The 24,401-nt window shown below is 32.9% G+C and overlaps 1 protein-coding gene and 1 long non-coding RNA gene across 3 annotated transcripts in view; one reads left to right on the plus strand and one right to left on the minus strand.

Moving 5' to 3' along the window:
* The window catches only part of LOC143041903 (protein dachsous-like), a 63,677-nt gene extending 53,243 nt beyond the window's left edge, over positions 1-10,434 (plus strand). For both annotated transcript variants that reach the window (XM_076214041.1, XM_076214042.1), the window contains exons 11-19: positions 96-484; positions 1,287-1,496; positions 2,079-2,290; positions 2,743-3,028; positions 3,459-3,646; positions 4,637-4,741; positions 5,086-5,230; positions 5,721-5,892; positions 6,537-10,434. In XM_076214041.1, the coding sequence (XP_076070156.1) occupies positions 96-484; positions 1,287-1,496; positions 2,079-2,290; positions 2,743-3,028; positions 3,459-3,646; positions 4,637-4,741; positions 5,086-5,230; positions 5,721-5,892; positions 6,537-9,075 (4,246 nt within the window). In that variant the 3' untranslated portion in view covers positions 9,076-10,434. The remainder of the gene's footprint in view (positions 1-95; positions 485-1,286; positions 1,497-2,078; positions 2,291-2,742; positions 3,029-3,458; positions 3,647-4,636; positions 4,742-5,085; positions 5,231-5,720; positions 5,893-6,536) is intronic.
* Positions 10,435-21,265: 10,831 nt separating this feature from the next.
* Positions 21,266-23,828, minus strand: LOC143041904 (uncharacterized). The gene is made up of 2 exons (XR_012967831.1): positions 23,426-23,828; positions 21,266-21,746 (listed from the first exon to the last, which is right to left on the minus strand). It is a non-coding gene; the product is annotated as an uncharacterized LOC143041904 (long non-coding RNA).
* Between the last annotated feature and the right edge of the window lie 573 nt (positions 23,829-24,401).

Genomic DNA, 24,401 nt, shown 5'->3' on the forward strand with positions numbered 1-24,401 from the left:
GGACATTAAGAGAAAAACCATTCAATTCATAGTATTGGTATAAACTTGATAGTGTTTATTGATTTTGTTTTATCACATTTGATCGTCGTTTTCAGTTTATTCGACCATGAGAGGAAGTCATCTTACACTTTCAATGTTGTTGCTAAAGATGGCGGAGGAAACAAATTCAGTTCTAACGTTGTGGTCACAATAACAATTGATGACATAAACGACAATGCACCCGTCTTTACACAGTTCCCGTACAGTAAAAACATAGCCAGTGGTAGCTCATCCAATTCCTTGGTGACGACAGTAACAGCAAGAGATGCAGACTCTGGAGATAATGGTCGTGTTACGTACAGTTTAGTACAGAATACAAACTATTTCCGCATCACTGCAGATAGTGGGAATATCTTCATCAATACTAATTTACCAAGTGATAAGAAATTATACAACCTCAGAGTATTAGCAACGGATTCTGGTAGCACAAGAAAAACATCAACAGGTGAGACATATATAATATTTTTTTCAAAAATTGCAACGAGCATTATATAACTTACATTTGTAAATTTTAGGTAGCCTGTTCAATTATAACTTATCTATATTATCAGTGCATCATAAGCCTATGAAGGATGGCTGACATAAAATATGTTTCGTATTTGTATTTGTATTATTATGTTATATCAGGCTGCACTTTAATAATAAAACTATATATCTATATTCCTGGTAATTAAAAACTATTAATAACAATATGATTGCCACATGATGTTTTTATTTTCATTTATTGCTGTATCTAACTCTCTTGTACTGAATCCTTCATTTTGTTTAAGTCATTCGTGAAAATATGCAAATTTTAATGAGTGTAGGTATACTTATCATTTCATACAATAAAAAAATCTTTATTAAATTGAAGAATTATTATGGAATATCATTTCCAATGGATTAAATTAACAGTAATGTCTCCAAAAGGAATAAAGGATATAGAATAATTGTTCCAACGGTAACAGATGTAATAAAATTGTTCACAAGAAACTTTCAAAAGTTACTTATGTTAGGAGGAGAAAATATACTTTGACAGCACAACATTCTTGTTGTCATGTTAAACTTTCAGTGGAATGGAAAATATCTGAACAATATTTCTTATTTAAAAAAGAGTAGAAATGAAAACATCTTAAACCATAGTTATCTTAAGAAGTAGAGAAAATTGAATTGAATAGGAACAATGTGAAATTATGACAAAAAAAGAAGGAAAAAATGATATATCTAAACGTTGCAAAGAAATATATCAATTATTGTTTTGTTTTTAGGAGTTGTGCTTGTGACAGTTGGTAGTCCAAGTACATCAGGCCTGAGGTTCAAACAACAACAGTATACCACCTCACTGAATGAACATTCTCCACAAACCAGTGAGGTACAAACAGTAGAGGCTGAACATTACGGAGGAGGCTTAGGAGGAACCATTACCTACAGTATAGTCAGTGGAAATGAGGGGCAGACATTTAGTATCAACTCTCAAGGTAGGTTGTACAATACTTTAGGATATTTTTTGTGGAGTCAGAAGCTCCCAAGTGAGGAGAAAATTTGAAACAATAAGGGTTGTCATCTGTTATTTAAACAGGCTGCACAGTGATGATCTAGTCCTATGCTCAAGACTCGTAAAATTTGATTTTGACTAGTAAGTATATCTAAAACTTTAGACACGTAAAAAAAATGTCGGAATATTGATATTTCACCCTTGTAGTTGTGTTGACAGTTTTTAAGGAAATTTATAAAGAGAGGCTTCTCACAGAAATATTTTGATACATGAGATAAAATTAGTTGATTCCTACCCCTAGATCAACTTCAGTATAATTATGGTCTTTCATTACAGTTATTCATTTTTTTGTGTGGCTGATATATAGTTTCTATAATACACCCACATTTTTTCTGTAGAAAAATTAAAAGCATTATTTGCTGTGAAGCTGAAAATTTCTAGAAAATATACAGTGAACTCATAAAAAAAAATTATATGAAAAGACATTTTGAATGAGGTCTTGAACACTGAATATGGAATGACATTTAATAAATATTATATCTTATCATGTTTTATTTTTTTCAAGGTGTGATCTCTGTCAAAACTCCACAGACATTAGATTATGAAAAGGAGAGAAGAATGGAGGTTGTTGCATCTGCCACTGATGGTGTACTGTATGCTTACACCACTGTGTGGGTTGAGCTCATAGACAAAAATGATAACAGTCCACAGTTTGCACAGAACCAGTATTATGCCTCAGTACAGGAGCACTCCAGTATGGGTGCCTATGTCACACAGGTAATGATAGCAATCATGCAAAGGAATTAGGAAATGCTGAATTCATAAAGTTTCTGATATTGACAAAGTAAAATCTGATAACCTTGCAATTTGTTGAAATCTCTTATTTTATCAGTAAGCTGTTATAAAAATGTTCATGTTTTAAATATAAAATAAAATCTTGACAAGTATTATGCAATATATTTGATCTTTTTTGTTTGTTTTTATCTTCTTAATTGCATATGATTTACAGAAAAAATGTATTTAAAAAAATATCCAATTAGTGTTGAATTGTGATGAAATAATTTCAGCAGTGAATTTGATACGATATTGAATAAACTTCAAGATTAAAAATTTTTTTAAAGGCCAAGCAGATATATGATTTCTTCAATAAAAGCTTACTTTTTTCTGAAAAAAATGATTATGATGTGTAAATTTCCAAAAACAATACTTTTTTATTTTTGTTTGTACAGGTGCTGGCTACTGATTTAGATGATGGTAGAAATGCAAACATAACATATAATATCATTAACGGGAATGTTCGTGAGGCTTTCACAATAGAACCCATCTACAGTGGCATTGTCAAGGTCAAATATGGAGGAGATTATGAGATCCAAAAGAAATATGAGCTAACGATCGAGGCTAAAGATGGAGGAACTTCTCCCAGGTCAAGTGAATGTCGGCTCACAATAGATATTACTGATATCAACGATCAACCTCCTAACTTTCCACTGACAAAGCCAATAAATGTTTCTGAAGGTGAGTTATCTCCAAGTGCATTTCATTAAAACTATCGGTAATTGAGTTAATGCTTTACATTTTGAAAAAGCAATATGATCCTTTAGATTATACTATTCTAAAAACCCCAACAGATTTATAATTTTGGCAATGAATCATTTATATTTCTAGAGTTAAGTCCCTTTTTAACTTGGTAAATAGCAAAGCTTGAGAGTGGACATTCTTGTCTTCCAACGCATTCTTCTGTTTGAACATGTTATGATATAGTATTCAGTATCCAGAGGGGGTGCCGGGGGTTGGAACCCCCCCTTTTTTGGACGATCAATGCATTTGAATGGGGACATGTAGTGGGACACCCCCTTTTAAAATGGCTGGATCCGCTCCTGGTATTGTAAAATAGGAAGTAATTAGAGGACCAAATGTTAATAAACTTGTTATTTAACTTTTTTAGGTAGAGCAGTTGGATCGTTGGTAGCCATGATAACAGCTAATGATAGAGATAACCCAGTATTACAATATGACTTTGCTCGTCAAGGAAATCCCGGGAATACCTTTACTATGGATAGATTTAGTGGAAAGATCCGATTGGCTAAACAACTTGACCATGAATCCAGAAAACATTATGCACTAGAGCTAGTGGTAAGGGTGATTTATAGTTATTTGAACATTAGAATATGTTAACAGATAAGCCAGTGGAAATGGTACGGAATAGCTAGTAAAATGTCGTCTATTTTTGGGAAGAAAGTTAGATGAACACACTAAATCTATACACAGCCTGACAACTTATATCTATTCGTTCACGTTGACTAGTAAAATGTCGTCTATTTTTGGGAAGAAAGTTAGATGAACACACTATATCTATACACAGCCTGACAACTTATTGTATAATTTGTTCACATTGACTAGTAAAATGTTGTCTATTTTTGGGAAGAAAGTTAGATGAACACACTATATCTATACACAGTCTGACAACTTATTGTAGAATTCGTTCCACTGTGCAAGAGGACAAACACATCTTCGCAGAATAATTTGAACTAATATTTTCGCAACAAAAACATTTTATTTTAATTTCTTTTTATAGTTTACTTACATACTGACAATGAACTTTCACTTTCACTTTCACTTTCAGTTGCTGTTTATAACGTTACTTACCATTGTAACATTGTGACGTTTAAATTTTTACAACCTGATTTTATGTACTTAGTATTGTTTTTATCCTGATGACCGTGACCTAGGCACCCAAACATGTCGATCAATAAAATTTCTGCAGCAGTCCCTAAAGTGTTGTTGTTTTAAGACTCTCTACATTTTAGATATTTTAAATGATGTTGACGTAAACATTTTCTATAAATTTTTCAAACATCATTGAAGCAAAGCCTGAGAAATCTTTAAAACAATAGAAAATACATGCAGGGTTGTAATGATAAAAAAACACAAAATAAAACAGCAGTTAAACTTAAATGAATTTGATTTAATTGTCGACTGAGGGCTTGACAATTGTATTCATTCGACAGCACACAGATATATCTAGAAAATATGACTTTCAATTAATGGATAAATTTCAAAGAAATTAAGTTTGCCTTAAAATGATTTTGCTCCATAAATACTCACTATGAAATATAATTACAGGTGACAGATGGGCCCAACAAAGATCCCACGGTTTCCACCACGTTAGAAATAAATGTTACTGATGAAAACGACAACAATCCTGTGTTTACTCAATCTAGCTATCATGTAAGTATAGGACTATTTAAAAAACAGTTTTATTGAATTATTAGGGTAATTACTTTTCCAAAAATTCAGCAAACTTCTACATATGTAAACTAAGAAAATAAGGTAAAGAAAAAAGTTAGATATTTGTTTTAAAAAATGACAGCCATTGATTAGCTTAAGATGATCAGATCATACTGAATTATTTGAAATAAAAGTACTTTTCAACCATTATAAAAAAGTTTGCAACTTTGAATTATCATTTGATAAATATCTGTAATATACACCAAAGGGCTTGTTTATAAATTGTCATTTCAAATATAAGATCCTTAGGAAGATTTAATGCTTATCCTCATTCTTTTTTGCAGGCAACTTTAGCAGAGTTATCAGCAGTTGGAACTGTTCTCTCTGTAGATATTAATGCTACAGATGCTGATTCTGGGACAAATGCTCAGATAGTGTATAGCATCCTCAATGATGATACGGCTTCATTCTCTATTAACCCTCAGTCAGGTATGTATTCTAGAGTTATATTTTAGAAATTTACTGACATTAAGGTTACCAGATATATTCATTTTGCACTTAAACATGCTAAAATTACATAAACTGAAGAGATAAATAAATCAGTCACTTCAGTGTTTCAATGAATCATGCATTGTTTAATTGATTTATTGGTATGTATGAATAATTTTGAGTGTATAATATAGATTTTGTTCTTTAAGTAGTAGTATTAAGGATCATTAAGATATACAACAGTTCTCTAAATTTCATGATAAAAACGAATTCTAAATCAAATGTTTTTGGCTGAATTTTAATAAACGTTTCATTTTGGTATTTAGCTGTATTTGGCTCTGAATGTTTTACGGGAACCTGTGTGATTTTAAGTAATGACAGACAAATTTACATTCAATTGAAATATGTCTATTCAAGCTTACACAAGAAATCCATGAAACTTATAAATAAACAAACACAAGTTATTCACAGAATTTATATATTTTTACAGGTCAGATGAAAACTACTCAGGAGATAGTATTTAATTCAGCCAATCAAATCATTACTGTGACTGTTAAGGCTCAGGATTCTGGTTCCCCTCCAAGGTCATCAACTGTTGCTGTCAAGGTCAACATAACACAAGTCAATCAAAGTCCCCCTGTATTTGAATCTGCTAATTACACGTAAGTATTCATGTTTTCTACTCTTTAGTCCGATGTTGTCTCTTTGACACATTCATCATTTCCATTCTCAGTTTTATGTCATAAGTCTATCATAATTCAAAGGCCAAGAATAACCTTGTAAACTTGGAATATACATTCAAAAATGAAAGGCAAAATCAGTACAATGCTTGCTAATTTATGTATTTCATCTAAGAACTAAATGCTAAGCACTAAATAAAAAAAACATATCAGTTCTGCTTAGAAATGCACTGGTAATCTTCAACATTTTTGCTTAGACCCGGACACCAAAAATATAAAAAAAGAGAAATATTGCTAAACATTTTAACATATTTGTAAACACACGAGAAATATCAAATAAGAGACACAATGTCAATTAATATGTCAGAAAATAACAGTCCAATCAGCTTGAAACTTAGTACAAATGTTCCCTATGATATGATCTTTCTAGTTTTAATGCCATATTAAAGTTTTGACCCTAATTTCACATTTCACTGAACATAGAGAATGCGTTGGGGCATCCTTTATGGACACATTCTTGTTTATACCTCATTCCACGATGTCACAATGGTCCAATCGGAATAATAAATAAATATTTTTCATTTAATCATAATAAAGTAGTTAACATATGTTCTCTGTACTTTTAGGTCAGTTGTGAGTGAATCAGAAAGAACTGGTTATTCAGTGCTTCAAGTTGGAATCAGTGGATCTGGTCATATAATTGATTATTCAATTGTCAGTGGTCTAGACAACAAATTCCGTATCAACCAGAAAACAGGAATTATATCTGTTAACAGGGATTTGGACAGGGAGAAAAAGGACAAATATACTCTCCAAGTATCAGCCGTCGTCAGAGGTTCACCACCTCAAACCACTTCTACAAATGTCAATATTTTCATCGGAGACGTGAATGATATTGTACCCGAGTTCTCACAAGCCGATTACGGTATAACTTTACCAGAAGATTACAATACAGGACAAGTGTTTATGTCGGTCTCTGCAAAAGACACTGATGCAGGATCAAATGCTGAAATATCATATTCTATAACTTCAGGGAATGATGATGGGATTTTTGAAATAAACCCTGATAATGGAAACTTAAATATAGGGTCACCTTTAGATTACGAAACAAGGACATCACATAAATTAGTTATATGTGCTAAAGATTGCAAACAATGTACAAATAGTATCAGGCTTTCTGGATATGCCTCGGTCCAAGTAAATGTCACTGATGTCAACGATAATGGACCTCATTTTCCACAACCGTTTTATTTCCTCACTGTTAAAGAAAAAGAGCCAAATATGACACTGGTCAGTGAGGTTCATGCTAATGATAAAGATGCTGGTCACTTTGGAATTTTGACCTATCAGATTGATTCTGACAAAAATCATGATCAGTTTTTCCATGTTGATCCAAAAAATGGAAATATTTATACTAAGAGAAATTTTGATTATGAAAATCTTCCTTTTCTTCAAACAGGAAGTCATAATTATGAACTTACCATTATAGCTACGGATGTTGGAGGTCGATACACATCTGCTCCTGTTGTCATTAAAATAGCTGATGTGGATGAATTTTCACCAGAATTTTTCTCTGATAAGTTTGTTTTTTCTGTCCCTGGAAATGCTAAGCCTAATACGGTGATCGGTCAGGTTAACGCTACAGATAAAGATGGGGGTGATGCTGGTAGGATTTTCTACACGTTAAGTGAAAACAATGACAATCTAGACTATTTTGGAATCAATATGACAACAGGACTTGTCTATGTAAAACTTGGATTTAATGATAACCCTCAAAACCGGAGGAAAAGATCAGTTGGGTTAGATTTACGTCAGAAACGTTCATTGGATAGTGATTTAGTAACTTTAGTAGTGAAAGCAAGTTCTGCTGTAGAAGATGCTAAAAAGACTACAGCAGTTTTAGAAATACAAATTGATCAAAGTTGTTCTGGATGTACACTTCTTCCTCAGACTCAGCCAGAAGAAGGCATATCTACCACTGTTATTATAATCATTGTTTTAGTGATAATAGTGATCATATCATTAATAATAGTTGTTCTTGTTGTAGTGCGTTATAGAAGCAGGAAAGTGCCTCCTGTAGCACAAGTTTATGAGGGAGATTTTAACGATGCTTTTGATTTTCCTGCCTCTTCTCCAAAGGCTAGAGAGGCTTACAACTACAAGGAACACATGATTACAACACCAGATGTTTCTGAACAATCTCATCACTCTGCTTCAAGTGGGCGTGGCTCTGTGGAAGCAGATGAGGATGATGAAGTTATGAGGATTAATTCACAGTCTGTTCTAAATTCATCAAGTGGATATCGTAGTAAAAATATGCCAGATTCTGGTCTACCAGATGATGACAATTTATCAGAACCTTCGGTTCAAAATTCTAAAGACTATTTAGCCAAACTTGGCATAGACACAACTGTAACTAATAAAAAATCAAAACCGACGGAACATTATTGTGATGAAGGAGGCGGGGACAATGAAAGTATTAATATTTCTGAAATAGACTATAGCAAATTTGGTCCAATTAATGATATAAGCTATAGTGAAAGTGGTAAAGACATGGGTTTCCATGAAATTGAACCTCAACATGAGGGAACAGTATCTAATGTGATAAATAGTGAAGAAGAATACTCAGGTTCTTATAACTGGGACTATTTGTTGAATTGGGGACCACAGTATCAACCATTAGCTCATGTTTTTGTTGAAATTGCTAGATTAAAAGACGATTCTATTCAACCAAAAAAACAGCCAGTGCAAACAGTTCCTCAGAGAACTATAAACTCTTCATTGAATCCTCAGGTGAAAATGGTGCCACCGCCAATCATTACAAATGCTCCGCCCACCTCTGTTCCTCAGCCTATCAGATCTAGTCATGGTTCAAACAAATCGAAACGGACTAATAATAACATGACTACATCTTTTCAAAATATGCCTCGTTCTCCTATAGCACATGAATCAAGTTTTACCTCCCCTGCATTAACTCCGTCATTTACACCATCACTGTCTCCATTAGCAACAAGGAGTCCGGAGCCGTCTTATAATGGACAAAACATGCAAAACATGGTACATTCACATCAAAATACAAATCGTGGTATGCAAAATAGAGGTCGTCACCATGGCAGTGGACAGGTTATCTTGTCACATGATCCAGAGGAGGAATTAAGAATTTAAAATGTGTAATTTTAAATTAGTTGTTGAAATATTTGTTCTAACTAATTTTTTTATCTATTGGTTTATGATTACTTACAAAAATATGCAATTTTTTTTACATGTTGAACAATTTCTAGATATTTTTATACCAATTTTTATGTAGTGTTTTTTATTAAACCATTAAAATCATTTCATATTTTAATGATCAAAATTTGAATGTTCTAAAACCTTCAGTCATGATTCATACACAAAGTAAGGGAAACAATAAGCAATATGCTATAGTCCATGTTTTTGTGTTTTTCTTCCTTTAAAAGGATGATATTTTTCATTTGTGTCGATTATCATGTAAATATTTAGGGACATTAATGTGCCAAAGGTTCAATTTAAATGTCATAAACTATACTTACAATAAATATGCTTAATTTTACCTTACTTAGGCATGTTACATTAAAATAGGTCAAACTATCATATCTTTGATCAGACAAAGTGCAATTAATAACATTAAACTCATATAAAAAAAGATCTGGATATTTATAAAATTTTACAAGAATTCTCTACTATTTAGCTTTATTATTAAGTTCTCTTATATTTATTCTCTTTATCTTGATTAGCTTTACTATATTTTGTTGTCATTTTAAAATAATTTGTTGTCCTGATTTGTTTTTTTGCCAAACAGTGACAGTTTGTTCCTTTTCTTATTATTGCACATTTAATTTTATGAAATATTTTCTTATTAATTGGTTTGTTTTATAATGAACTTATAACATTTTCTAAATGATTGGTCACATTTAGATTGAAACATATATATATTCAACAACAAATAAAAGGCATCATTTAAGTTACTGGTAAAACAATTGGGGGAAAAAACGATATAAATAGTGACATAATGATAAATAATAACAAAAAAATCTTATTCAAAGCAACTTTAAATCCTAGAAATATTTCATTGAAAAGTTCAATTCATTTTGGAATTTTATAGATTTCTTAATTTTTACACAAAAACAGAAAAGTGTAAAATTTGTTGTTGATACTTGCATTATTTATTGAAGTCAAACGATTTTAAACCAAATATATTAGTGGTATAACATGGATTAGATTCTATTTAGCTTTAGTTTTATGATTTTGTTATGTTACAGTTGTTGCATTTACTAATTGCAATGTCTTCTATCATATTTATACACAAAGTGACATAATAATAATTGTTCAAATATGTTTGTTATTAACTTTAAAAGTGCATATGGGAGGTAACTCCAATTTCCATGGGAGAAAATTCCAGTCTTCATACAATCATTCATTGTATATATTATTCATTAAATCATGATACGTCATACCAAATATTATATTTTTTAATAAAAGAAAAAAGATAAATTAATAACTTTACATATATTTTTTATTATTTCTTTATAAGCATGTGATTCTACTGACATATTGTAATATGTATATTAAGTATGCAAGGAATTACCTATAACCATTATCCATCACACCAACCACCAACATCCAACTCCTGAAAAATAGACATATGTACAACAACACACAGCACATGGTTAAAAAAAACTTGATACTGTCACAAAATGTCATAGGGTTAATTCAGTATAATGTGTTCACAAATCTCTAACACTGCTCCTTTGTATTGTTGTTTATATTAATAAGAAGATGTGGTATGAGTGCCAATGAGACAACTTTCCATCAATGTGGCAATGTATAGAGAGCAAACAATTAAAGGTCAAAGTATGCACTTCAACATGGAGCCTTGACTCCCCACATAACAACAAGCCATTAAGGCCCCAAAATGACTGGTGTAAAACAATTCAAACAGGAAAACCAATGATCTAATCTTTATAAAAGAAACAATAATTTAAAATGAGAGACACCTTTAAATCACACTTATATGGTAAACAACAAGCTTCTGACTTAGGACTGGTGCATAAAAATGCAGCTGGTTAAACTGTTTTAACAGGTGCCAACCTTCACCCTAACCCTGAGACAGCAATGTAACATTACAACATAAAAAAGACACCCTATAGAAAATCAATTGAAATGATACTGAAATTTGGATTTCTGTTGATACATTTTGTATTATGTTTGCCATTGTAGTGGATTCCTTCATTTTCCCAACTCTCATTTGTTATTTGGAATATTTTTTCTAATCTAATAATTTGTAAGATAAGCAAGCAAAAATTAAAAGAGAGTATAAAGATACCATTAAAACTCATTAGTATAAAAAAAAACAATGCCAAAGTTGAGAAAGAAGAACAACTTCACCAAACAACCTAGAAAATAAAAAAAACTGAGCAACAACAACCTCATCAGGGTAATCTCAGGTGCCCCGGAAGGACCAGCAGATCCTGCTCCTAATGTGGCATCCATCATGTTGCTCTTGTTAGTACAAATCAAGTAATAGGTATTATTCTTTCAGTCGTATTTGAGGAAAAAAGGATGTGGTATTGGTTACAAAAGAATCCAATATTTTGTCATCTGTGAAACTGGGAGATGTATGCTCGATATGCTGCTGGAATGTTACTAGAAAGTTATAGAAATGAAAAGTTCACAATCAGGAATCTGAAATCATCACTATGTCGTAAAGAATTGTTCTCAAACAATCGTTATTGTTAATTTCTAAATGAAATTTATGAGATGAGGCAGATTTATTGTAGATTTTTATTAAGTTTTATGATAAAGATGTAGGCAACATAGTCATCAAACTAATAAAACAAAGGCAAAAGATACCCTGTTTCACCTTACCCAGATTTCACTTCCAAATTTCTTCACATAAAACAACCAAGGATTTGTATAGTACTATACAAATCCTTGAAACAACTAATAAAAGAAACCAAAAGGGATATTCAAACACATCAGTCAAAAATAAACTGACAACGCCATGGTTAAAAAGGAAACAAACACAACATAGATGACTATGCGGTATGGGCTTTGCTCATTGTTTAAGGCTGTACGGTGACCCATAGTTGTTAATTTCTGTGTCATTTTGGTCTCTTTTGGAGAGTTGTCTCATTGGCAATCATACCACATCTTTTTTTTATATATAGAAAACTGCAAACTGAGCAACACGAACCCCACCAAAAACTGTGTGGGATTTCATGTGCTTCGGGAGGGTAGGCTGATTGTGCTCTACATGTTGAACCCGTCGTGATGCTTATGCAAGTAAACACCTGTTGATAAGTCTTAATTCGGAAGATCACATTCTTGGAAAAGGAGATGGAATCATATATATATAAATAAAACTTCCGGTTTTGAAATTATCCGTCCCAATCTAGGACAAACATATTTCATAAAAGTTACGAAGGGATGATTTCAACTTCAACACTTGGGACTCTTACATGTAGTTTGATATAAATGGTCAACCAATTCCATGTGTTTTGAAACAAAACCAAAAAGAAGAAAAACGAAGGTATATGGCCACAACACTTGCATACAATCTTTGTTAACTAAATTTTCACAGTGGTTTGCCGTGTATTTCGTATTTCTTATTTTGAGTCTATACAAGGACTTTATACTTATTATAGGTACTGGTCTATAAACATACATCATAAGTTTTAAACAATTAAAAACTTCGTTTAAAAAAAACCCAACATTTTACTTTTGAAATCATTGTTAAAAAGTCTCACTGTTGTAAAAATGAATGCTAGACTAACATTTCTTAAAACTTCTCTCTGTCTCAGGGACTATTGTACAACTATATGGGACTATTATACTTGTATACTTTTGTTCTTCTACAAATAAATCTTATTCAAAAATAACAAAGAGTTTTTAGTGTATCTTAAAACCGTCAAACTAGTTCATGTGCATGTGGTTAATAATGTACAGATGAGTGATTGGTATATTACTTTGCTGACGTCCAAAGGCAAAATATACATTCATATTTAGGAATTGAAAAACATTTTATTGTAACCAGAAACCTACCGCATGATTATTTATAGAAATATAAACATTTAAATAATAAAATCAAGAAACACAAAGGTAGTACCCATATTTTGAAACTATCTATCCTATCTTACATGTTGACCTCAACAGTTTGGGAGACGATCCGTTTGCGCCAAAAATGCGTCCTTTTGCACCACAACTTTTTTTCTCTAATGCTACGTTTGCGCCACCTGTTTTAAAATTACATGGTATCATTTGCGACAAAAATAAAATATACGATTGCGCCAATTTAAAGAAAAACATTCCTTAAACAAAGAAAACATTTTTCTATTACAGTTTCCTGATTTGGAAGGCAAAAGGCAATCTTAAAGTGGAATATAAATTAAATGTTCATTCCTGAATCCATGTATTGTATACAATTGCTGGATATTCCTCGGACAACACTTAAATGTTCCATCAGCAAAAACATCTTCTGCCCCGCATACAAAGAAATTTCAAGTTGGCTTCACAACCGAGAATAACAATGCCACTTTCAATATCTTTTACTAAAACATACTCTTCTTCTTTATTTGTGATCACTCTACCTCACTTAAAATTTCTTGAAATTCTACTGAACGTTTTGGTAGGGCAGGGTACAGTTATCTTCTCTCTCTGTACATAGACTGTCTTATGCACTTCAAGTCATTTTTCTGTAGATGTTCCTCTTTATGATGGAATAGCTCCAAACATATGATCTTAGCTGGTCTTTCGGAAACTTTGTCTGTACCTTTCTTTTGCATGCTGTTCGTAGTATTTGACGTTCTAACTTTTGTGGGTCTGTCGCATGTATATGTGCAAGATTTCCACTCAGACAAAAATGATACTAAATATATATTAATCTTTAATATGTACGATCAATATGTGTTCAGGTAAATTGGGGCAAATGAGTTTCGAAAACTGGCGCAATTGATACATTTGAAGAAAAAAAAAATTGGCGCAAATGATACCCCTGAAAAACAGTAATTGGCGCAAAAGGAGTGTTGCCAACAGTTTGCTGTGTGTTTTTTTTTTCTACATTGCCAAGGGGATCTCAAAAACATCTTTAGCCTCTCCACATTTTTTTGCGCCTGTCCCAAGTCAGGAGCCTCTGGCCTTTGTTAGTCTTGTAGGATTTTTAATTTTAGTTTCTTTTATATATTTCGGAATTAAGTGTGATGTCCATTATCACTGAACTAGTGTACATTTTTGTTTAGAAGCCAGCTGAAGTACGCCTCCGGATGCGGTATTTTCTCGCTGCATTGAAGACCCATTGATGGCCTTTGGCTGTTATTTGTTCTTTGGTCGGGTTGTTGTCTCTATGACACATTCCCCATTTCGATTCTGAATTTTATTTACCTATCAATGAATACATGCATATTTAATTCTAATACAACAACGTTTGTAACGTTCATTTTGATTGGATAACGTCACTTATTTACATGGCATCAATTGACAATTGATGCTATGGGACGTACGCGCAAGCGCAGACGGCATATGACAGAATTTAAATACATGTTTTAACGTTGTTTTCTGTCAGTTTCATTAGAATGGAGATAACAATACTGTATTTTTAGCTCCGACGGCATCAATTGGGGATTTTATTGTCGCAAATACCCGTTTACTGTCTCCGCTAACGCGTCGCTAGTAAACTTAATTTGCAACCATCAAATTCCCAATTGATGCCGTCGGAGCTTAAAATACAATACAGTTATCTCCTAACTGACATCGGACTCGGACTTCTATTGAACTGAATTTTAATATGCGTATTGTTATGCGTTTACTTTTCTACATTGGCTAGAGGTATAGGGGGAGGGTTGAGATTTTATAAACATGTTTAACCCCGCCGCAATTTTAAGCCTGTCCCAAGTCAGGAGCCTCAGGCCTTTGTTAGTCTTGTATGATTTTTAATTTTAGTTTCTTGTGTATAATTCGGAGTTTAGTATGACGTCCATGATCACTTTACTAGTATACATATTTTTAATTGACCAGCTTACCTACGGTTGCGGGAGTTTCTCGCTACATTGAAGACCCATTGGTGGCCTTCGGCTGTTGTCTGCTCTATGGTCGGGCTGTTGTCGCTTTGACACATTCCCCATTTCCTTTCTAAATTTTATATTTAAAATTTTGTAACTGTTTTTGAAACACCGGATAGTGGGCTTTGTGCCTTTTTCAAAAAGATATTTTTCAAGTGAAAATTATCAAAATTGATCAGCACACCCTGAATACAACAGAGCTTTTTTAATCTACAGGTTGTGTAAAACTGTCAGATTTTGTAGTTAATTAGTGGAAATGCCAACTTTGTGTGGTAGGAAGAAAACCTAAACAGCAAAGTTTGGCTGTCAAATGTGAGAAGAACACTATTATAATGTGCTTACAAGAAATAAAAATTATAATCAGGGTCATCAGGTTTCGATTTCTTGATTTAAAACAGAATAGGTAAGAAATATAAAAAAGAAGATGTGGTATGCTTGCCAATGAGACAACTCTCCACAAGGGACCAAAATGACAGAAATTAAAAACTATATAGGTCATCGTACGGTCTTCAACAATGAGTAAAGCACATACCGCATAGTCAGCTATAAAAGGCCCCGAAATGAAAATGTAAAACAATGCAAACGAGAAAACTAACAGCCTAACTCATGTACAAAAATGAACGAAAAACAAACAATATTTAACACATAAACAAACGACAAAATTACAAGCTCCTAACTTTGGACAGGCACATGCATACAGAATGTGGCGGGATTAAACATGTAAGGGGGTGTCCTTGGACAGTGATCGATGTAACAGTAAAACATAAGAAGGAACTATACAAATCAGTTGAAGCTTGGTTGTACGTGTAATAAAGTAAACTTATTTCAAAAGGGATAACACATCCTCATTGTTAGGGAGATGTTGTTTGCCGCGTGCCTGGGAATTTAGAAACAAATTTAGAAACGATCCTGGTAAACTTATCGATCCTATTCTATAAGGTTACAATTCAAACTGTAATTAGATCTTTGAATATCAATTTTATTGTTATTAATATTGATTTTGTTATCAGTGATTTAAAAAACAAATTGTAATATAATACGACATTAATTTTTCCTTTTTATTATTATTACAATTTTTCTATAGCGCTAAATCTAAAACAATATTACTCAAAGCGCTTTACATCACATGTTAAACGAAATATACACACAGACAGTGATAAAAATATAAAACATGAACCCACAAAATAAATATTTAAGAATTAAAACTTTTCTAGATAAAAGGATTAATAATGTGGAATTTTTTTTTTTTTTTTTTTAAAGTGGAATATATATATCAATGAATCAAAATAAAAAAACGAGTAAAAAAATTATACTGAATAAAGTTGGTAAAATAAATAGCCAAAAAAGTCTAAAATAAGATTGCTATTACAAATTATCAAATATAAGTTGAAAATTTGAAAACGTATTCAAAAGATGAAAAAGGAATATTACCATGTAAAAATATAATTACTGAAATGAAAAATATGCGTGCTACTAAAAAAAAAAAAAAAAAAAAAAAAAAAAAAAAAAAAAAAAAAAAAAAAAAAAAAAAAAAATACAATGTACATATTATAAATGAAACATATCTCCAGTTAAAAGAAAGGTTCGATAAATCAAAATCAGGCTAACGTCTATGGCACAATGTATCACAGAAACGAATTTAAGGGATAAAAAATGCTTGTCGAAAAAAGTGAGTTTTTAAGTTCTTTTTGAATACAGGCACCTTTGAAGTTTTTAACTGATAATCTGCTAAATAGTTCGGTTTATGAAAAAAAAACATGGTTTAATATAAAGATTGATATGTTATTCCATTAAAAAGAATCATGACATACTTTGTAAATGCAACTTCATGTAGATAGGCGGAGCTTGGACTATGGTTTAATCTGTTATTGTTCAAGTTAAAGCCTCGGTCACACCTTACCGGATAGGACGAACGGACGCATAACGGATGAAAATAAAAGTTGTCCGTTGACAAAATTGTTATTCGTTGGGAGTCCGTTGATGTGCTGATCGAATAAAACAGACGCGCAACGAATGCACAACGACGGACACAAACCGGATATGCAACGTACGAGAAACGGAAACGTACCGGACAGAACGGATGTCGAACGTATATCCAACGGACGAGTACCGCATAAAACGGACACCTAACGGAAGCGTACCGGATAAAACGGATGAACAAGATATACAGAAACGTTAAAGGCGACGATAATAATACATGTGAATCGCATGAATATTCAAAAATCTGACATACCAATAATTGTTATTTCTGACGCGAAATTTTCAATTGGCATTTATCCGTTTCAGATCCGTTCATCGTCCGTTTTATCCGTTATACGTCCGGTAGAAGTACGTTTCACGTTCGTTCGACATCCGTTTTATCCGTTAAACGTCCGGTAGACGTCCGTTGATAAATTTGTCTACCAGACCTTCCAACAGATGTATAACGGACAAGTAACGGATACGAAACGGAAACAAAACGGACGAGTACCGTACAAATCGGACGCCTAACGGACGTTCAACGGACATTTTATCCGTTGGACGTCCGTTCAAAGTTTTAAACATGCTCCAAATTTTCCAACGGACAGAATGGACGTCGACGGATAAAACGTACGCTAAACGGACATGAAACGGATATCGACGGACGTCTGAACGGATAAGAACGGACGTCTAACGGACATGAACGGATTGAAAAAAAGTTATCCGTTAAGCGTCCGTTCGAGCTATCCGGTAATGTGTGACCGAGGCTTAAACCATGATTTAAACTCCGCCTCTCTGTTACCCCTCCATGTCATTGACAGTTTAGTGAATGGACGAGGACGAGGATTTTGTTTGTTTTACAATAGGATCTCTAATTTCTGGGAATTCCGTCACTAATTTCCAAACAAACCATTAATTTTTTTTTGGGGAAGGGGGGGGGGGGCATAACCTGTGCACTTTTTTGTGATAGCACGTGTCATCATGAATGTTAAGCTTCATTGGGATATGAAAATGAATTTTATTATGACGCACAAGCGTTGTTATCCAATCAAAATAACGGATTCTTCTGAAACGTACATGTAATGTAATTATTAGAACTTAAACAATGGAAGTGCTCTTTGACCAAACAGGACACCCATTATATCCAAGGTCATCGCCGCTTGCGAGAGTTGAAACCTAAAAAGTTCCTTGAATATCTTTATATTTATGAAAGGACAATCTTAAAAATGTTTGCAATGAATCAATTTTTATACCGAAGTACTGAATACTAAATAAGCAAAGAATGCCAATGACCTGTAGTACTGCAAACTAAAGACATAGTTTTTCACGTGGTAATTTTATGTTTCTTAGCTTAACTTAGAATATAACATTGAAGAAGTTATCTTTTAAAACATTATTATTCAAAAGCGATGCAATTAACCAGCCAGCAAAATATGGAAGACCATTTATATCACTTAGGATGTTACCATTAGGTGATATGGGATTACGGGATCAAACGAACATCGTATCTCCAACATTTAAGGCAACAATGATACTTCCTGTCGAAAAATGACCAGAACATCCACTTTCGACATTAACATGAATGGATCCCTCTACTTCGTCGTTTTTCACAATTTCGAATGTTCCAAACGTTTTGCAATACATTCTAAGGTATATATGAATCCGTATACTCCATTGATCGGCGCAGTGAAGGCGCCTGCATAACGATTATAACTGTTGTGAATGTTAGAATTCACTAAATCAAATACTATAATTTGGTGCTGTCCAGGGTTCAATTCATTGTGACTCATTTGTGCATAAAATGCAACCGTTCGAATGTCTGGCGCTGATATGACAAAGTTGTAAAGAAATAGAAACTGTTGAGCATAAATTTTTTGAATGTATAGAAATAAAACAATTTCGGAGAGAATTTTCTATTTGGTGGTGTTTAGTTTTTTTGGAGTAAAAGTATTTTTGAATAAAGACAGTGTCATTTTTGGTGTATTGAATTCTAATAACTTAGTTTTAAATTATTGTATTCTACAGGCAAAGTATTACATGAAATATGTAAAGAAAACACAATTAGACGGAATGGAAGTTATCTAACTAAATTAATTTTTGAGATGATCATATACATTTAATGTATTCCAAAGTATCCTTTAGACGTATCATATACTGAGTATTCACATCATTTACTTGTAAATTTTTACTATGTCTTATTCGTAAAATATCAATAGTATAACAATGCCATACATATCATGTCATTCACTTATGTATTGTAAAAATGTATGTATGCACTGTAGTTTTAACACCAAAAAGATCAATAATTTTTTTTCCAAAAAATCAATGTCTGGCAATGGTAGTTCGAGCTTATCGGTGGTAATATGGTTCACACATATTCAATAACTGTCACCTGAATTATGATAATATCTGCATAACTGTCGACGTGCTTCAATCAAAACACTGTATCAAATCTGAATCAACTTATCAATTATATTGCAGTGATGAGTACTGAACAGATGATACCATCGGGAACAAAACGTTCACTAGGAATTGCATTGGTCCAGTGGTTGTAAAACTCATCAAAGATACCCGGATTTGAATTTTGTGGTTTGTCTACTAACGATTCATCAATGACGATCGAAATATCACAGTAAGAATGAGGCATTTGTCATTCAAGACTATTTTCTTAGTTCAATGGTGTTGAAAAAGAAGGAGAACGATTGGTAACATTAGTATGCCAATCATATCTGGTGAGTTAGTTTTAATTATTTAAATGATTTCTGCTCTTTTACAGTGTATGTCAACAACGTCGATGTACCGTATTGGAAAAGAAATTAAGACAATAGTCCTTCCGAATACAGTTGAACTGGTGTGCTTTGGTATGACCTTGACCTTATTATTAAACATTCAGTTTAATACTTTCTACAGTAGTTTAATCTCGGTATGATAAAATTTGGAAAATATAGTTACTAAAACAACACTTTTATACATCTAGGTCCAGTGTGTCAATTTGTGCTGACTCGCTGTTTGTTTATTTTGTGTGTGGTTTGATTTATATATTTTCGATACATCACATTAAGAAATAGTTTTGACTATAAATAAAACAAATTTGTTCTATTTTAAGAAACTAACCTGTGATAATATAAAGATCACACAAATCAACATCACATTTTGTGACGTTGATTTTTCATGTGACGCGTGATTTATATTTCGTTTGTGTCCTGGTATGCTGTCTTACATTCTATTGAGGTGTCCGTTGTTTTTCTTTGGTTTATATGTTGTAATGATAATATTATATTGCCATATAAGCAAGATGTTTGGCTAGCAATAAAACAAGGTTCAACCCGCCATTTTTCTTTAAATGTTCTGTACCAAGTCAGGAATATAGAAGTTGTTATTTACAGTCCGTTTCTATGTATGTTGGCGTTTGCTTTTGTTATAGCTCAGTGTTTCTGTTGTTCCGTTGTGTTCATCGTATAGTTGATGTGTTTTTCTCGGTTATTGTATGTTTCCTGGATTTATGTTTGCTTAATGGAATTATGACTTTTGAATAGTGGTATACTACTGTTGCCTTTATTTTTATTTTTTATTTGAAAGTAAACTGTAAAAAATTTGAAATACCGATACAAAAAAAAAAATGAAAATAATCACAATCTAACTTGTGTGGTAGGACAACTGTCCTTAAATTAGAAAACAGTTAGTTTACCTCTAGATAACACCAGTCAACTAATTCTTAAAATAACAATTGTGTAAAAAGTGAATTCACTGAACTCCGAGGAAATCTCAAAACGGAAGGTCCCTAATGAAATGGCAAAATCAAATGATAAAACACATCAAACGAATGGACATATAAATACAAGAATTTGTTTTTTAAATATTGTGTTTTTTTTTACCATATTCTCGTATAATAGAATGTCGTTTTGTTCAGGTTATGTCATCATCAAATTTGTAATGAACGAAGTATTAGTGTGTACAAATGTTTGTATAACATCCTTTGAATTGTCTCAACTTTGTTTTATTTAATAAATTTTTCAAATCCATGATTATGAAATAAATCTGTACATTTTTGTTTGTGGCAATAAAAGTCAGTACAGCGTAGAACGGGATCATTTGATTATCAGTTGATTAACAACTTGGGGTAAACGCCATTTCTGTATCCATTTATATTATATGTTCTTCAGTGCTCGTTTTGTTACTCCACTCTTTGTGGCAAAAAAGGGAGGGTTAGTATCTCGAAAGATCTGAAGGCGAAAATATACTAGAGGGGCAGCCAAACTCATAGATCACAAACAAACTGATAATGCCACGACTACATATCGTTGGTTGGAGTTAAACATAAGTGATTTGTCGCAATCTTATTAAATTTTCAAAGCGATGAAATCAGCCATCCAGCAAAATACGGACCACCATGAATATCGCTCAAAATGAGACCAGTAGGTGTTACGGTAGAGTGGGTTCTAACATACACAGCATCTCCAATATTTAACACTATCACAATACTTCCAGTCGAAAATTGACCAGAACATCCATTTTGGACGTTGACATGGATTGTTCCCTCGACCTGGTCGTTTTTCATGATTTCAAATGTTCCATATGTATTACAAGGCATCCGCAATGCGTAGATAAAGCCGTATGCTCCATGAATCGGAGCAGTGAAAACTCCTGTGAAATTATTATAACTGTTGTGAATATTGGTTTTAACTAAATCAAATGCTATAGTATGGTGCGGTCCCGGGTTCAATTCATTGTGACTCATAAGTGCATAGAATGCAACAGTTCGAATGTCTAGTGCTGAAGTCGCCACGTTTAGAAGTCTCGATGCTGGAATACAAAGAGTTGGTTAAATCAATTGAAATAACAATACATTAATAAAATCAAGATAGAATTTGCATAAGTTATTTAAACGGACATAATGAAGTTTTAGTAAAATGCAAAAAAAGTAATGTATAAACAAATTCAGTTGTTGTCGATTGTTCCTGTGTTACATATTTGTTTTTGATCATTTTATGTACTTAAATTAAGCTGTTAGTTTTCTCTTTGCATAGTTTTTCATTTGTCATCTCAGTGACTTTTATAGCTGACTATGCGGTATGGGCTTTGTTCATTATTGAAGCCCATACGGTGAGCTATATGTGCTAATTATGTGTCATTTGGTCTCTTGTGAAGAATTATTTCATTGGCAATGATAGCACATCTTCTTTTTTTTTTATTAAGAGCGAAAAAAAAGAAGTAATTTATCCATTTGCTCATTACGTTGAGTCTAGAAATATGTAAAGGATTTGAGAACGATTATTAAAAAAAAAGGGGAGAAAGATACCAGAATGACAGTCAAACTCGCAGATCGAACATAAACTGACAACGCCATGGCTAAAAATGAAAAAGACAAACAGACAACATAAAGTACACAAAAGACAACTTAGAAAAATAAAAACAACACGAACCCAACAAAGACTGGGGTCGATATCAGGTACTCCGGAAGGGTAAGCAGATCCTGCTCCACATGTGGCACCTGTCGTGTTGCTCATGTTATAACAAACCCGATAAATATTCTAATTTGGTAGGTCATATTCATGAAAAGGAAAGGGGATTGTAGTTACGACGTAAGGAACATATCCGATATCGTCTGTGAAACGATTATTCAATAACGGTCACCCAACTTGTGAAGGCGTTCATTAAATTTACGAAGGGATAATTTCAACCTAACCATTTGGAACTCTTGGTTTAATAGATTCCTTGTAAGCAGCAACCCTCTATCAAGAAAATCATGATAGGAATACAAGCCCGGGAATATCGTATCAATAGGGAGATATATACTCCGTATGGAGGCGCTGATGGAATGTTGCAACATAGAAATGGAAAGTTCATAATTGGAAAGCTGAAATCATCTCTTTTGTCGTACAGTTTTGATTTCAACCGACCCTCATTGTCAATTTCTAGATGTAAGTCAAGATATGAGGCTTTATCTCTAGCTCGATGGGATAGATGCGTTTAACATAGTCACCAAATTTTGAATTATTTAGTGAGAGAAAATCATCTGTATAGCGGGAAGTAACATTAAAGGATATTGCTAACTTCTTATCTTTATCATAAGAAGTTCCCGTATTAAGTCAACTTCATAATAGTAGGAAACAAGTCGGCAAGAATAGGGGCACAATGGGTTCCCATTGGAATGCCGATAGTCTGTTGAAAAATACGTCATCAAAACGTAAGAAATATGTGGTCATACAAGAAATAGAATGATTTAAATGTCATTCTGCTACTTTAACTGGTCTCTGTATAAGTATTTTAAAAACTTTTGTGGATCCCAAGGTTTTGTCATAATGATGTTTGGTGAAAGAACACTCATGAAATGACATGGAAACATCAACAAAGAAACAAGCTCTAGACAATGAATGCCAAGTTTCTGTGAAATTTGAAATCATGTTATTTATCAAAAATAAATGACTTAATTACATATACAATGAAATAAAACATTTATTAAAAAGGAAAACAGCACTGACCTCGGTTAATTGAAACTTCACTCTTTACTATTTCTGAAATTCGTTTTAAGTTCTTGTCTTGATTGTCCCTTTTCAACATAGTATTTTCTTCTGTTGCCGATTGTAAGTTTATCTTTGGCTTCATTATGAGTCGTCGTAGAAATGAAATGGATTTGTCATGAATTCCTTGTAATTGTTTGACCTTGGAAAGTGTCATCTTCAATTGGGTTATTTCATTCTTCTGAATCTGAACAACCGATTTTAGGTCTTCGATCTCGTTGGATTGCTTCACAAGAACTGTCTCAACCAGGTTCAGTCTCTCTTCATACCGATTTTGTTGCAACGTGGTGTCTGCACGTACGATAAGAAATGTGGCAAGGAAAACTATAATCCAAAGAATTTTTATGAACATTGTACTGATACCGTTTCTAAACTTCACAACACCTTGAATGATGTCGTGTTATAGATAAAACTACAAATTAGGTTAAAGATTTGACAAAAATAAGAATATACGCCTTTTATCATTATATAAGACAATCGAAATGAATGTATGCAATGACTCTTGTATGTAGTCATTTTCACATATTTCTTTCTTTAAAAGGCTACACTTTTTGTTTTAAATTACATATACAGATTCCGCTTATTATGAGTTTTCGTAGAACCGAAATGGATTTGTCATGAATTCCTTGTAATTCTTTGACCTTGGAAAGTGTCATCTTCAATTGGGTTATTTCATTCTTCTGAGTCTGAACAATCGATTTTAGGTCTACGATCTCGTTGGGCTGCTTCACAAAAACTGTCTCAACCACGTTCAGTCTCTCATCATACCGATTTTGTTGCAACGTTGTATCTGCATGTACGTCAAGAAATGTGGCAAGGAAAACTATAATCCAAAGAATTTTTATGAACATTGTTCTGATACCGTTTCTAAACTTCACGACACCTTGAAAGACGTCGTGTTATAGATAAAACTACAACTTATTATAGAGATTTGACA

This window comes from Mytilus galloprovincialis, chromosome 8 (assembly GCF_965363235.1).
Source record: "Mytilus galloprovincialis chromosome 8, xbMytGall1.hap1.1, whole genome shotgun sequence".
NCBI classification, from domain to species: domain Eukaryota; kingdom Metazoa; phylum Mollusca; class Bivalvia; order Mytilida; family Mytilidae; genus Mytilus; species Mytilus galloprovincialis.